The sequence below is a fragment of the Sceloporus occidentalis genome, unplaced genomic scaffold, assembly GCF_023333645.1.
Source record: "Sceloporus occidentalis isolate IW3139 unplaced genomic scaffold, rSceOcc1.0.p SCAF_282, whole genome shotgun sequence".
In the NCBI taxonomy this organism is placed as follows: domain Eukaryota; kingdom Metazoa; phylum Chordata; class Lepidosauria; order Squamata; family Phrynosomatidae; genus Sceloporus; species Sceloporus occidentalis.
In genome coordinates, this window is record NW_028317262.1 from 472,456 (window position 1) to 488,891 (window position 16,436).

Genomic DNA, 16,436 nt, shown 5'->3' on the forward strand with positions numbered 1-16,436 from the left:
GAGATCTCAGGAGCCGGGGCCGCTGTTAAGACTTGCGAGTTTTACAGATTCTGCCAGACGGGGAGCGTTTAGAAATGGCGGCGTCTCCGCAGGTGGAAGACATTTATCTGAAAGAGACTCTGAAATCTACTTGTTTGGGAAAGCGGCTGCTTCACTTAATTTGATGATTTCTCTCCGACAGACGCGTCCGAGGTCAGAGATCGAGCCCCTAATTCTCCGCTGGACTGTAAGACGTCTCATTTTATTAAGGAGGAATCCGCCTCATGTGAAGAGACAGACATTTGTGACCCGGCGGAGTCTCCACAGACAGAGCTCACATCGACTCGTAATGAGGACGGACCCCCCTCAGATGAAGACGGAAATGTCTCAGCCCCCGATACGCACACAGAGCACGACGGGGGGGATAATACGTCTGTCCACGTAAAGGAGGAATCCGCTTCCAATGAAGATTATTGGATCCCAACCGAACACAAGGGATCTACTTCTACTGATAAAACCCAAACCAGTAACACACATTTTCAGTGTGAAACGCCCCCCGATGAGGGTACATATAGCTGCCCCGAGTGTCAGGAACGGTTTACCAGTGACTCTGATCTTCTTCTACATCAGACCATCCATGATAGATCAGTGGTCTCCTCTCTAGACTGCGGGAAAAAGTCTACCTCTACATCTGAGCGCATTAGGCCGGACCGTATTCACAGAGGGGAGAAGCCTTATTCCTGTTCTGAATGCGGGAAACGTTTTAGCAGTAATTGGCACCTTGTTCAACATCTCAGAATTCACTCCGGAGAGAGGCCTTTTTCGTGCTCCAAGTGTGGGAAATGTTTCACACAATACTCCAATTTCACCTACCACCAGCGGATTCACTCAGGAGAAAAACCATTTATGTGTTCCAAGTGTGGGAAATGTTTTATCAGCAACTCAAACCTTGGTCGACATCTCAGAATTCACACCGAGGAGAAGCCTTATTCTTGTTCACAATGTGGGAAATATTTCAAACAAAAGTCATATTTTGTACGCCACCAGCAGACTCACACGGGTGAAAAACCATTTAAGTGTTCTGAGTGCGAGAAATGTTTTATTAGCAAGTCAAGTCTTGGTCGGCATCTCTTAATTCACACCGGGGAGAAGCGTTATTCCTGTTCTGAGTGCGGGAAATGTTTTGCACGGTCATCAGACTTCGCCCTCCACCGGCGCAGTCACACAGGAGAGAAACCATTTCCATGTAACGAGTGCGGGAAATGTTTTACCCGTAAGGCAAGCCTTGCCCGACATCTAAGAAGTCACACGGGGGAGAAGCCTTATTCCTGCCCCGAGTGCGGGAAATGTTTTGCGCACTCCTCAGATATTTCCCTCCACCAGCGGACTCACACGGGAGAGAAACCGTTTCCGTGTTCTGTGTGCGGAAAATGCTTCACCTGTAACTCGAACCGTCGTAAACACCTCAGCGTTCATGGCCGGAAGAAGCCGTACAAGTGCTTGGACTGTGACAAATGTTTTAGCACTAAAACAAATCTCAGCAAGCACCAGAGCGCACACACAAGCTAGAAACTGTTTACAAATGGCAAAGAAGTGTTTTATAGCAACAACCCCTTCTTAATCCACCAATCACTGAACATCCCAGGTAATAAATCACTTGATCTCCAACATCGGTTCTGCTTGGTTGTGGATGGGGAGCGCGCCTTCACCTTACTCCTAGCTGAATTGTCCCTGCTCCTGACTCACCGATGGGGCCTTTTCTCTTAAAAGATACTGGTTTGTATTGATTAGTAAAAAAAAAAAGTCTTATTATGTTGAATCCTTCCTGTTTTTGATCCTAGAGAAGGCAAAAAAAAACTAATCAAGCCATTTTTTTTTATTTTACCACCTAGGGAGAAAAAAACCCTTCTTGACTCCAAAAGGCCATCAGATTTTTCCTTGGATCAATTCTAACCCCTTCAAAAAAAATGTTGGTAGGTTAGATTTTAAGTAGTTAGCAGATTTTGTCTGTTTTAGGGTTAGTTTCGTTAGCTTACTTGTATTTGTCAGTTTGATTTCTAAGTCTGCATTTTGCATCTAAGTCTGATGTAGGTCAGTGTCAAGGTTTCTGTTGCTGCTGAGTCAGCGGAAACGTGAACCTGCTCTTCAGCTACCCCAACTGATGATGATGATGATAAGGAAATATTCATGACCGTTCTTCAGTATAGTCAGCTACCCGAACGCGCTTCGCCATTGGGCTTCATTACCCTGTACCATGCACCCTGTTTTCTGTACAATGAAACATTTCACAGCAGGGCACCAGGGGGAAAGGCGCCAGGCAGACGGCTGGAGTGTTTACTATGGGCGGGATGTGTATTTCACCCGGGTCGGTGTGTATATATACCCATGTCCTGTTCAATACACCTGTTCACGTACACTCTCATTCCCTGGCTCACTCTCTCCCTCCATTACCTTCTTACTTCAATATCAGGTGTAGTTTTAGTCCTGGCTGCTTGTGCCCTCCGGCCATCCAGACCCTCCTCTGCGTGTGCGCCGGTCAGCACAACAGATATGAAGAGAAAGACGCAGGGTTATTAAGAATGGGATTTACTCTGAGCTAACGTCTGTTACAGAAGACGTGTTACCTCATAACAACCATCTCTTCAACGTGGCCGGTTCCTGTTTCCGTGTCAGAGACCGGTGTTTATGTCATTATACGAGATTATTACTTCCGAGATGAGGAGGGTTATGGACACTCAGCTCCAGTCTTTTGTACATAATGAAGGCCATTTAGTCATCTCCAGGTCACATATAGACAATTCAAGTAAATTAGTTTAGGTTTAATTTAAGTAAATTGACTCAAATGTATTAAAGAAAACACGTTTATCTTTATTGGGGATGACAATATGATTCTACCCAGTAGAAATCTGTCCATCAATTATTCCATAACAGAGGCTTGCATTCCATCATTACCCACCGTACACAAAATAAATCATAATTGGGGAATTAACAAAATGAAATGAAGGAATCAGATAAATCCCGTATACTTTACTGTCCACAAATCATTCTGTATAGTGAATGAATAATGTGTGATAGATCATCTCTTGGAGAGAAAATCCCAGCTCTTCCTCGTCTTATCCTTAACCTTCTCCTAAATATGTAATAATCCAGATTTATAACGTTAGAGCATTATCCGGTTACAACGCTAGAACGGTTTGGTCCCGTACTCCAGCTGTTGCTCCTTGCAGTACCGGTCCTGACCACTAGATGTCAGTCTCTACCCATATATTTGGAAGTTATTGATTTTAGCATCTTGTTGGTGACATTTTAATAAAAACTTACAATGATTACAATGATCATTGTAAAATAAATTACAATGATCTCATCAATCATGATGAACCTTCCTCCTGTCCACGACTTTATTTCTGTAGCACTTTTTGCAACTCGTATAACATTGAATTGTTTTGGGAATTTTTTTTTTATACAAATACAAGTTACATTTTGTACCACACAATTTAAAAAAATATATAAAAATAGATTTAAAAATGGGAAAAAATCTGTGACTTCACCCATTGTCTTTAACGGTCTCTGATTTGTAGCAGTGTTGTCCTTTGGTTTTCTCTGGGGGACGTACTTGTGGGATCGCGTTTTTGTTGCTTTTGATTTTGTTGTAAACGAAAGACGGAAAACTCAATAAAAAGATTTTAAAAGAAAAAAAAAAAAACGGTTGTGAAATATTAAAACTTGCAGCAGATAAAGAGAACCTCAGGCCCAACGTAGTTTTCCTATTCCTCAAATCGACGTAAGAATCAGAGTATGAATTATAGTAATTAGGAAATGTAACAAATAACTGATTCTCGTGACTTTTTATACCAACCGCGATGTGAGCTCCGCCGGGATTGTGAAAAATCCGTAAATGTTATTTTTATTCAGCTATCGCTTCTCCTAACAAAATCTACGGGTCAGAAAATCAATTCAGATCTGACCATGCGCTATGATTTAAAAAAATACTCGTCCATGTGTAATAATCCTCATATACGCAACCCCGATCATCGCGTAATATCCTCGTCGCAATATCACAGGAGTGACGTTAGAAAGGTTATGGGGTTTCAGTTTGTAGAATAATGAAATAGATAGGTCTGGGTTTAGTCTGTGTTCAGGGGTCTCGAACGTGGACTTTAGTGGCTCTGCAGCCATTTTTTAAGGCGCCTTGTGTTCTCCTTGTTCGTGTTTTTATGTGTGATTTTGTTCATCTCCTGTCATTTCTCTATTCTGATTGCCCGTTCCCGATGTGTTCTTTCGTGTTTATTCCGACAGTCACTCGTGATAAAACATTTTCCGCACTTCGAACACTCAAACGGTTTCTCCCCCGTGTGAATTCGCTGATGCCTGATCAGGTTTGACGTTGAGTTAAAACATTTTCCGCACTCAGAGCACCCGAATGGCTTCTCTCCCGTGTGAGTTCGCTCGTGCGTGCTCAGGTGGGACTTTGTGCCGAAACATTTCCCGCATTCTGAACACGAGAAGGGTTTCTGGCCTGCGTGACGTTGCTTATGCTCCTTGAGATGATGTTGTGTATAGAAACACTTTCCACATTCAGAACATGCGAACGGCTTCTCCCCCGTGTGATATCTCTCGTGTATGAGAAGATTTGACTTTATGGTAAAACATTTTCCGCACTCGGGGCACCCAAATGGTTTCTCTCCCGTGTGGATTCTCAGATGTTGAGTGACCCCAAGCTTTGTAGTAAAACATTTTCCACATTCTGAACACGTGAATGGTTTCTCTCCCGTGTGACATCGCTCATGTTCCTTGAAATGCTGTTTTGTATAAAAACACTTCCCGCATTGAGAACATACAAATGGCGTCTCGCCTATGTGATGTTTCTCGTGTAGAGTGAGCTCTGACTTTCTAGTAAAGCATTTTCCGCATTCAGGACATATAAACGGTTTCTCCCCCGTGTGGATTTTCTCGTGTCTATTACAATGTCCCAGTGTAGTGAAACGTTTCCCGCACACGGAACACGCATACGGTTTGTCCCCAGTGTGAATTCTCTTGTGTATCCGAAGATATCTTATTCGTGTATAACGTTTCCCGCACTCGGAACACGGAAAGGTTTTCTCTGCTGTTTGATCCATTTCTGTACGGCCGAGATTGGATCCAACGCATCCAGAACCTCAAATTTCTATGAATGTTTCTATTTTGCTCACTAAACACTTTATCCGCCGGAGATTGGGGTTCCTCGGCTGCGAGTGGCGGCACTTTTATCCCAAAACTCCTCGTTACGGATCGTTTTACGATTTTCCTTGTGATTGTATTTGTTTCTTCAGACTCGATGATGAGAGAGATGACGCATGAGACGATCTTCCATCTATGTGGTCGGTATATTTACACTCCTTTAAAAAAGACATATGTATTGAATTAAGTAATTTGAAAACATGTTTAAAACACAAATAATTGGTGAAAAGACAGAGTTTCTGGTAATGGGGGTCATTTTCCATTCATTCTTTTCAGTTAAATTATCAAAGATTGGGAACAGGGCCCGGAGAGCGATATCTAGATATTTAACAGATCAAACCAAACTATGGAAGGAAATTAAATCAGAATCGGCCGCCATCTCCCTTCAGAAAGGTTTGGATGAAATAGACTGGGAAGTAAAATGGCGGCTGCGTTTCCACATAGATAAATGTCAGATTCTGCATTTGGGGGAGGAAAGTAAGCGGGATCGTTATAAGCTGAACGGCCACTTACTGGGGAAATCTACTATGGAGAAGGATCTGGAAGTTCATGCCGATTAAAGACTTTCCAGCCATCTATATTCTTAAGCATTGCCTGCTTATCGCGATCCCAATCACACAACAGATTTATTTTAGAGCGATTGTCTATGACTTCTGCACCAAGATGGCGTTTGAGCGGCGAATTACAGACACAGGCACCATTCTGGAAGAGAACTATCCAAACAACGCAATACGCACCCCAATACAATCTGCACCTGAACACTAGCAGAGATTACAATGTTTAATAAACAATAGTAACTTAAACCTGCTCTAACAAAACACCAATAATTTCACCAGAGAGACAATTATCAACGCAGCGTCCCAATTACCGCAATATTAACACAACAGTCACAGCAGAAGCACTATACGTGTGGAGGGGGGCAAGAGGGGGCACTTCTCCACCTGGAAATTCAAAGAGCAGCATGGGAGGGAGAAGCAATATGTTGCTTAAAGTAGTTTAACTAGACAGAGAAGCTTGTATTGCGCAGGTTCATGATGGTCTGTAGCTACTACTACACTAGTCATTTAATTTTACTAATAATGGGTAACTAACATTTGCCCCCCACTGGAAAACTGGAAGCATCATAAACGCGCCTGCATCAACTCGGCTAAAGCTAGGCTCTTCAGAACGGTTCCCCTAAACTCTACCCGGCTTTGTCTTTTATCCTGTTTTCTCCGCCAATAACCAGCCTACTTTCCCCGCCTAGTTCAGCCACTTATTGCTTGTCCACCCCCACTGCTTGTAGCCTGGGAGACCCTGTTCTCCCCTGCCATGTCATGGAAAACCCGGTTCTCAGACGCTACTATGGCCGTGCTTCTAGCTTGGAAACCCTCCATTGTTGTCACTGTTTTTTGGTTGGAGGCAGACGAGCACACATAGTGCATAAGAATAAAGAGCACAAGGAACTGAGAGGTTATACGGGGCTGCTGGGAGTGACCTCACGTATAATGGTGCTGACCCACCGCTTTGGACGTCATGCTGGGTACCGCTTCCTCATGACGAGCTGAGGTGGCGACTGAATGATGACGTCAGAGAAGCGGCACTGTGCTGCACGCCAGCGTTCCCCCTTCCTGAGTGACATTCGGGGACAGTGCTGTGAGGCATGTGCCTTACAATAACACGTACTATGCAGGAATATAAGGGGTCTGCAAATTTGGTTTGGATCAGACAAAAAATGTAGGACCCCCCCATCATGTTTTATTTTCATCTATTTAATGTCATAAATCCCCTTTAGATTCTGTCTTCTAAGGGTCCACTATCATGTCTCCATAATATAATATGCACTAACCAACATACACGAACACACACTAGCTAACACTATACATATACACACATGCACTGCCTCTACAGCATACACACATCCTTCTTTCCCCCTCCCTCCTTGTGTCTCCACTGCCACTTCCTTCCTACCAGTAGGGCTTGGATTCCCTAATGGTGGCTGAGGTCAGTGCTTCCCCTTTGTCCTGCAAAAAGATATAGCCGCTCGCCATGGAGACCTGGGGCTTGTTGAGCCCTGCTCTACCAGGAGTTTAAGTGTCTATACAAACTTTACCCACTCCAAGGCATCACCCTCAGAGCAGTCGGTTACTGTTAGTTGGGGCACATGGTTGGGGTCCATTATAATGGTATCCACCATATGGCTCGGGTTATGCTGTAATCTTTCCCAGATTTTGTATGTCAGAGAGAACTGGGCACCAAGGTCTCTTAGTTGTGTAGGGGGTTCAGGGGACCCTGTCGTTAGATGGGAGGGGATGGGGTGAAGTTTTAAGCCTTACCGCTCCACAGCCTGCAACTACAGCAGCTCAGCAAGGGAAGTGCCCGCTCCTTCAGCGAATCCTGGGGCTGTCTCCTTCAGCGAAACCTGGGGCCGTCTCCTTCAGCGAAACCTGGGGCCCTCTCCTTCAGCGAACGCTGGGGTCTTCTGCTTCAGCGAACCCTGGGGCCGTCTCCTTCAGCGGACGCTGGGGCCCTCTCCTTCAGCGAACCCTGGGGCCCTCTCCTTCAGCGAACCCTGGGGCCCTCTCCTTCAGCGAACCCTGGGGCCCTCTCCTTCAGCGAACCCTGGGGCCCTCTCCTTCAACAAACCCTGGAACCCTCTCCTTCAGCGAACCCTGGGGCCCTCTCCTTCAGCGAACCCTGGGGCCCTCTCCTTCAGCGAACCCTGGGGCCCGTTCCTTCAGCGAACCCTGGGGCCCGTTCCTTCAGCGAACCCTGGGGCCCGTTCCTTCAGCGAATGCTGGGGCCCTTCAGTGAATGCTGGGGACCGCTCTTTCAGCAAATGCTGGGGACCGCTCTTTCAGCAAATGCTGGGGACCGCTCCTTGGGCCTTCTCCGTCAGGGAAGGCTGGGGCCTTCTCCTTCAGCGAATGCTGGGGCCTGTTCCTTCAGCGAATGCTGGGGCCTGTTCCTTCAGCGAATGCTGGGGCCTGTTTCTTCCGCGAATGCTGGGGCCTGTTTCTTCCGCGAATGCTGGGGCCTGTTTCTTCAGCTAATGCTGGGGCCTGTTTCTTCAGCGAATGCTGGGGCCTGTTTCTTCAGCGAATGCTGGGGCCTGTTTCTTCAGCGAATGCTGGGGCCTGTTTCTTCCGCGAATGCTGGGGCCTGTTTCTTCCGCGAATGCTGGGGCCTGTTTCTTCAGCGAATGTTGGGGCCTGTTTCTTCAGCGAATGCTGGGGCCTGTTTCTTCAGCGAATGCTGGGGCCTGTTTCTTCAGCGAATGCTGGGGCCTGTTTCTTCAGCGAATGCTGGGGCCTGTTTCTTCAGCGAATGCTGGGGCCTGTTTCTTCAGCGAATGCTGGGGCCTGTTCCTTCAGCGAATGCTGGGGCCTGTTCCTTCACCGAATGCTGGGGCCTGTTCCTTCACCGAATGCTGGGCCATCTTCACTGGTCACAGCAATCTCCACCTGAACAGTTCTCTATGGTGTTCTGGTTACAGGTGTCTCCCTGGATGCTTCGTCTGAGAAGCTCCAGCATCCCTCTGCACACTGGATAAACAGGCCCCAATCCCAGGCCTCACTCACTGCTGAGCAGGAGTCCTTTAACTTTCACACCCAGCACTAAAATGCCGTCTTGGATAGATCCAGCCGTGTGCTCAGAGGTTCCATCTGCTGGTCACTACCGAGAACTACAGGCAAATCTGCTGCTGGGTTGCCTAGCAACCAGCAGTTCTAATGGAGAAGATAGCCGTTCCTCCCACCCCTTTTGCTGCTGGGGAATTTGATCTGATACACAAATCAGGGAGCTGCAGAATCTTCCAGAAGTTTTTGGGAGCCGGTTGGGGGCAGGGAGGGACAGAATATTGGATAGCGTGTGGAAGAAGGTCCTCCACAGGAGTGCGCTGTGTGATTAGGCATCAGTGTGCTTGTAGCGTATGTGAGCATACGGTGTGTGTGTGTTACTGTATGGCATTGGTGCGAGAGTGTATATAATGCGTTAGTGTGTGTTACTGTATGGCATTGGTGTGAGTGTGTATATAATGTGTTAGCGTGTGTGCAGGGTGTTAGCGTGTGTGCAGGGTGTTAGTGTGTATGTTACTATATGGCATTGGTGTGAGTGTGTATATAATGTGTTAGCGTGTGTGCATGGTGTTAGTGTGTATGTTACTATATGTCATTGGTGTGAGTGTGTATATAATGTGTTAGCGTGTGTGCATGGTGTTAGCGTGTGTGCAGGGTGTTAGTGTGTGTGCAGGGTGTTAGTGTGTATGTTACTATATGGCATTGGTGTGAGTGTGTATATAATGTGTTAGCGTGTGTGCATGGTGTTAGTGTGTATGTTACTATATGTCATTGGTGTGAGTGTGTATATAATGTGTTAGCGTGTGTGCATGGTGTTAGTATGTATGTTACTGTATGGCATTGGTGTGAGTGTGTATATAATAAGTTTACAAATTTTTATAAATGCAAAAAAACGGGTCATTAAGTATTAAGCATTTTTTTAATCATTTCAGGCCTTGCCCTTACTTTCCATAGGCAGTAATTGGAGCAATGCCCTAAACCAAGATGGCCGCTTGGTGCTGTGACATGTTATTAAAGCGTCCCGTCCCCAGGAATGATTCCTGCTCTGCCCGGTCCTAGTGCCGCTCGTGTTTCGCGCATGCGCGCAGAGCCTGCTCAGCAACTGCAAGGCTGCTTGTGGATCAGGCCCTTGAGCTGTGTGACAGACCAAAGGTAGTGGGTACAGGGCTGGTACACCCAGGGGGAGCCCAGAGATAATGGGTTCAGATCTAAGACTCCTAGGTGCCCATAAGTATTAAATAGAGGCCTGTTACCCCCTGGGGAGGAGAAGTTGAGGCTTTAGGGCTGGACATTCTGAGCATAGCAGAGGTAGTAGATACAGGACTTTGACACCCATAAGGTGCATGCCCCACTATCTGCAGGGTAACCAAGGGAGGGCTGAATATTTGCATGATTTCCCTGCTGTTCCTGGTACAGCCACCAGGGGGTTAATCTCAGTAGGAGGTAAGGCAGCATTTACTCCATAGCTGGGTCCTTTTTTGCGTTCCATTCATTTTTTTAATCCCATGCTATGGACAGTGTGCGTGCGTGTGATTGTGTATGTGTGTGCGTTATTGTGTGTGTGCGTGATTGTGTATGTGTGTGCGTGAGTGATTGTGTATGTGTGAGTGATTGTGTATGTGTGTGTGTGTGCGCGCGACAGTATATGGATGGCTGCGCGCACTTCTGCCCCTGTGCTGAATGAGCCACCAAACCCCACCCTCTCCCCTCTCTTCCCATCGCTTTGCATGCCTGCTCCTCTCCCCACCTCTCTTCAAGTCTGCTCCTCTTCCCCCCACCCCTGCTTTTCCTTTGCTAATATCTGATCGTCTATTACATTTATAAATATGGGGGGTGTTTTCTGTGATCCCAGGACCGCCGTGGTCTCTGCAGGGAGTCCGTTCCTCTGTGAGAAGAGTCCTTTCTGAAGGCGTCTGACCGGCTCGGTGACATGAAGGACGGGAACCGGGTGTCTGAGAGGATCCTGGAGCTCACCCTGGAGATCATCTCCCTGCTGACCGGGGAGGTGAGGGTGGACCGGAATATGATGACTCTGCACCTTTATCTCTCATTATAACCTTTACTGAATTTAATTGATAATTACAGGATCGGGGGGGCAGAGGGAGTATCTACTCCGAGAGAGAGCGTGGGGGAGACGTTTCTGTATGAGAGGCGCCCACTATATCATTTCTCATATTCTAGGATTATATGATTTTGAAGAAACCTGGTGACCGCATCCCCCAAATGTCAGACGGACCCCCCGGGACCGGGAGCTCCAGCCCGGTGCCTCCACCTCACTCGCCGACCCACGAGAGGAACCGCGAGCAGAAGATCCTGGAACTGACCAACAAGATGATGTCCCTGCTGACTGGAGAGGTGAGCGCTGCTGGGAACGGGACGTTATACAGTAACACCGAGGCGTGTGTCTGGATGGTGACGGCTCGTTGTGTGTCTCAGGTTCCTGTAAGGTCTCTGTCTTTTTCTTTGCGTAGGGACAATGGAGGAACATCGGTGGAGGGACAGTAGAAAACCACCAGCTGCTCATGTCGTGGGGTAAGGGGTTAAATCAGCCTCGAGCAGAGACATTCTTTAATCTCAGAAATAAAATAAAACCCCGAGAGGGCCGTAATACCCAAGAGACAGTCAGAACCCGAAGGTCATCTCCTTTGTGGCAGGGGCAGCTGTAGCCATGGAGGAAACGGCAGAGAGACGTTCTGGAAGAATGTAGGAATATGGATTCCGGTGGCGGATTCGGCTCGCCTGGTATGCCCCGCTCTGTAAGATCGAGTTTGGTCTGTTGGCTCTAGAAGTAATAGGGAAGACCCAGAGAAAGCATCAGTAATAATGGTGGATGTTCACCTCTAGCAAGAGAGGCTTAGACTGAAGGGGTATCTAGAGAGGGGTTGTTATTATGCCGGTCCTCCCTTTAGAGACAGTTCTCTTCCCCCCCGTAGAGACCTCCAGAGGGTCTGTAGAAGAGACTGTATCGTACTTTAAGGAAAGGCTTTTAAAGAGCTTTGTCCTTTTTCCCCCCCAGTAGATGGTTCCATGGCCAAGAAGATGGTGGCTGACGGGTCTCACCACGGGGTTTTGGCTCCGGGTCCCGTTACCAAAGAATTTAATACCAAAGATAAGAAGGAATTGGATTGGCTGAGAAGTTTCACAGACCGAGACATTTCTGCCCCCGGGGAGGGCACACAGACAGAATATACACTGACCATCATCAAGGAGGAACCCGCCGCATGGGAGGACGAGGAGGTCACGGACTCGAACATTTACACGTCTACAAAGTATACGCAGACAGAGCACACGTCTCCTTATATCATGGAGGCGTCCTGTGAGGAGACAGATCCAGAAAGATGTCACTGCTGTAACGCTAAAAAGAGACCGCGGCCGGCCGATCGTCCATTTTCTTGTTCGGAATGCGGGAAATGTTTCAGCCACAACTCGGGGCTTCGCGTCCACCAGAGGATTCACACGGGGGAGAAGCCATTCCCGTGCTCAGAGTGCGGGAAGCGCTTCATCAAGAAATCCGACCTGGTCCGGCACCAGACCGTCCACACGGGGGAGAAGCCGTTTTCCTGCCCCGAGTGCGGCAAATGCTTTAACCAGAAGTCGACGATTAAATACCACTTGATGACCCACACGGGGGAGAAGCCGTTCTCCTGCTCTGAGTGCGGGAAGAGGTTCCTTCAGAAGGCGAGTCTCCTGACGCACCTGAGGACTCACACGGGGGAGAAGCCGTTTACCTGCCCCAGCTGCGGGAGGCGCTTCGGCCAGGAGTCCAGCCTCAAGACGCACATGCGGGTTCATTCGGAAAGGGAGAAGAAATGCAACCTGCTGCTGGAAAGGGAGCTCCTGTGGATTTCATTTTCCTAAGGCCGTCCGTCCATTACTCCACCAGAGCACGGGCCGTGAGGGAGAACACACTCACTACCGATAGGGAAGCTTGCTCTGTGTAGCGTTTCGGCCTCTCTGCATCCATTTCATTTTTCTCCGAAAACGGACCCCCCCATATTTATGGCCTCCACTCCAGGTCTTCTTCCCGGGAAACGTCGCCTATAACCTGCTTGGGGTATTTTTTGTCCTGGGAGAATGTATCCAATTGGTTGGGTAATAAACGCATGCGCGGATGTGAGGCTCGTGGCCGCCACTCGGATATTCGGAGACCCCGTGACTCCGTTCTGGGCCGTGATCTGAATCTCCGCTGTGGGGGTTTCTGGCCTCCTGGTGGATAGCACCGTTCTCGTACCGGTGTCACCTCAAAACCTCTCCCCACTGAAACAAAGCGGTGTTTGGAGTGGAACTAGCAGTCAGGGGCACCTTGGCCTTCACAAGGAAGTTCAATTGAACACCAGCGGCCAATATAAACTGCCAACCTATTGGACAGAAGGTGCAATTACCGTCTAAGCGCATTTAATGTTATAAAAGAGACCGTTGTTATTTAACGCTTTACTATCGCCGTTTCTGTGTGGCGTCCATGTTGTGTCCTTGCTGTCTGTGTGACCTCCGTTCTGCTAAATAAATACACTGCCGCTCTGTCTTGCTGCGTTGTGGTGAGCTTACAATAAATGAAGGCGTTTTGGGGGTGATTAGTAATATTTTATATAATGAGATATATTTAAATATACTTACAGGGCTGCTTTTGGGGTTCCTTTACTTGTTTCGCGGTAATTTATGTGGGGAAGGAGAATATTTCAAAATGTCAATTGGAGCCCACCAACAAGATGGCGGCCGCTGACGTTAATAGCGACGCTTCCGTTTTGTCATGGGCGCGTTAGCGGAAGCTGCCTGTGTCGTTCAGCGCATAGTCGCAGATCATTTTGTGTTACTGCTATTGCGTCTTTAATACTAATAAACCTCTCGGGAGGAAGCGAAGATGTCGGAATAACTGGAGTTCTGGAAAAAGGCTTTTTTCCCATAACAAAGATGGCGCACGCCGAGGCGGTATACCGAATCAAACGTCACTTCCACATACTCGGCGTTGTTACAAACAGGTGAGTGCGTGTTTCGAATTATCGGGGAGAGCTGTGTGTGACGTCAAGAGGGCGAACACTTGTCTGTGTCCGGGGTTTCCCCAATGGGGTAACTGTGTGATGGGGGGGTCCCCTCCTGCTAATCAGTGGGGCATACAGGGGGCAGGGGTAACTAGAAGGGGTATATAATGCTGGAGGTATATACCCCCCCATACACTGTGTGTATTAGTGCTATGCACCATACCTCCCAGCTGCCCTGGATTTATAACCTAAGTCCAAATGCTGTGGTTTAGAATTCAGTACTGCAAAGGTTCTGTGGACTCAGCCCGTATGCGGAGATTACCCAGCGTCCCTTGCAGCACCTCAGAGCGCATGTACTACTGAAAGGGCTCCCCGGGGCCAGAGAGGACACATCAGGCCAGTCACATTCTGGTCATGGGAAAATGGAGACTTCAAAGACTTCAACAGGGTCCAGAATCCATTTGATTTTGGCAAAGGGATGTGACGGGGCAGAAGCCGCGTGTCTGGGAGGGTCAAGAGGTGGAGGGACGGCAAACTAAATCGCACGTATGTTCACATAGGACACGCACGGACAACACGTATATTTAAGCTAACGAGACAGCATCTGACTTGTGACTATCTCTTTGTTGTCTTTAGTCTGGCGACTGCGTCCCTTGTCTGTCAGACGGACCCCCCAGGACCCGGAGCCTCCACCTCACTCGCTGACCCACAAGAGGAACCGCGAGCAGAAGATCCTGGAACTGACCCACAAGATGATGTCCCTGCTGACTGGAGAGGTGAGCGCTGCTGGGAACGGGACGTTATACAGTAACACCGAGGCGTGTGTCTGGATGGTGACGGCTCATTGTGTGTCTCAGGAGTAATTAGCAGGATGTAAAGATCTCGTGAGACGTGGTGATGGAGACCCACCAGACCCTCGGCTCAGCAGGTAAGGGGATGGTGATGGGTCTTTTTTTTTTTTGTTTAGCATTAATTACTGGATGATGTAATGATTGATCGCTTATTCCTTCCCGTAGATGAATCTCCCTGCGAGGATATCTTTATAAATTCTGGGGATTGTGGGAGTGGAGAGAAATGTGACCTTCTTCAAACAGACCCTCAGACTTCATCTCATACTAAAGAGGAACCGGCCTCCTGCAACGAGGGAGACGCCACTGACGGGGAGGCCGATTACTTAGCAGTTTGCATCAAAGAGGAGCCAGACTCAGATGAAGGTCTCTCGGACAACAGCATTTATTCACCTCCGGAGCCCACCGGCACGTTATCTACCTCTTTCTTTGTCAAGGAGGAAGCCGTTTCAGGTCAAGATGGACACCTGCCAGACACGTCCATGGAGCTTCCAGGGGAGGACTACTTAACGGTCCGGATTAAGGAAGAGCCGGATTCCTCTGAGGAGGGAGAACGTTCCGAGACACAATACAGTTACAGCATAAGTGGGGTCGGCGCGAGGAAACTGCCACCGAAGGACTACGGGGAATGGAAGAAATGCTTCTGTAACAAATCATGTGGGGAAGGAGGAGAGACTGATTCGAAAGAATACGACAGGGGGGAGAAGCAGCTCTCCTGCTTTGAATGCGGGAAACATTTCACCGAAAGCTCGGCTCTTGCCCGTCATCCGAAGTCCCACGCAGGGAAAAGGCTGCTGTCATGCTCGGAGTGCGGCAAGACCTTCACCTATAGCTTCTTTCTCATTACTCACCAGCGGATTCACACGGGAGAGAAGCCCTTCACATGTTCAGAATGCGGAAAGCGTTTCAACCAGAGCTCGCACCTCTTTATCCATCAGCGGGTCCACACTGGTGAGAAGCCCTATTCCTGCTCGGAGTGCGGGAAGAGCTTCACTCATAGCTCGTCTCTCGTGAAGCATCAGCGGATCCACACGGGGGAGAAGCCGTTCTCGTGTCCCGAATGCGGCAAGCGCTTTACCCATAACTTCTCCCTCATTAGCCACCTGAGGATCCACACGGGAGATAAGCCGTTCTCGTGCACGGAGTGCGGGAAGAGCTTCACGGAAAGGTCCTCTCTGGTTAAACATCAGAGGACCCACACGGGAGAGAAGCCGTTCTCGTGTAGTGAGTGCAGGAAATCTTTTACCCAGAGATCCGCTTTAAACAAACATCATAAGATCCATGTGAGGGAGAAGTCACGGGTATGACATCATAGTGCCAGATTTACGTGAATATCTATGCCTTAATAAACAATATGATGTTCCAAGGAGGGGTGCAGGCTGTTGATGGGGTGAGCTATTTTTCTTAAAATAGCTCAAATTATATAATGTGACTGGAAAAAATATTAATTTTCCCATGAACATACAGAATGTTTTCTGCCAAAGCTGCTGTTTATAGGGGTCGCCTCCTGTCTTCTTTGGTGGCGTCTTCACCACCATCTCTATCCTCCCGCCTCGCATCAAATAAAAGCATTGTGGCCCAGGAGCTAGAAGTGGAGCAGTTGCCACGGAAACCTGTACATAACGATCCTGCTGGTAGTGCCTCATGTAACTCCGTCCCCTTTCAGTGTCAGGATAAGTGATGGTGGCGTTTCGCGGTATCTTTCCTAATACATAGTAACGTAGTAATTTAGGTTAAACAAAATACTTCAGCCCACGAAGTTCAGCCTTTCTACCTCCTTCCTGCTTTGATCCAAAAGAAGGCATAACGAAAACCCCAATTAAGGTATTTTTCAGACTTTCCCACTTATACAAGGCTTT

General features: G+C 48.0%; 2 protein-coding genes across 2 annotated transcripts in view; one reads left to right on the forward strand and one right to left on the reverse strand.

Annotated features, from left to right (window-relative positions):
* LOC149275522 (uncharacterized) overlaps positions 1-16,436 on the forward strand; it is a 37,458-nt gene that overhangs the window by 20,108 nt on the left and 914 nt on the right. The window contains exons 11-13 of the mRNA XM_089504641.1: positions 182-1,385; positions 12,119-12,539; positions 15,516-15,878. Of these exons, the coding sequence (XP_089360767.1) occupies positions 182-1,385; positions 12,119-12,539; positions 15,516-15,878 (1,988 nt within the window). The remainder of the gene's footprint in view (positions 1-181; positions 1,386-12,118; positions 12,540-15,515; positions 15,879-16,436) is intronic.
* LOC149275523 (uncharacterized) lies at positions 4,218-5,096 on the reverse strand. The gene has a single exon (XM_089504616.1). The coding sequence runs from the start codon at positions 5,094-5,096 to the stop codon at positions 4,218-4,220; it is 879 nt and encodes a 292-aa protein (XP_089360742.1).

What these genes read in the sequence shown, in the direction of transcription:
- LOC149275523 (XM_089504616.1), bottom strand. Translation starts at nt 5,096, where the DNA reads ATGGATCAAACAGCAGAGAAAACCTTTCCGTGTTCCGAGTGCGGGAAA.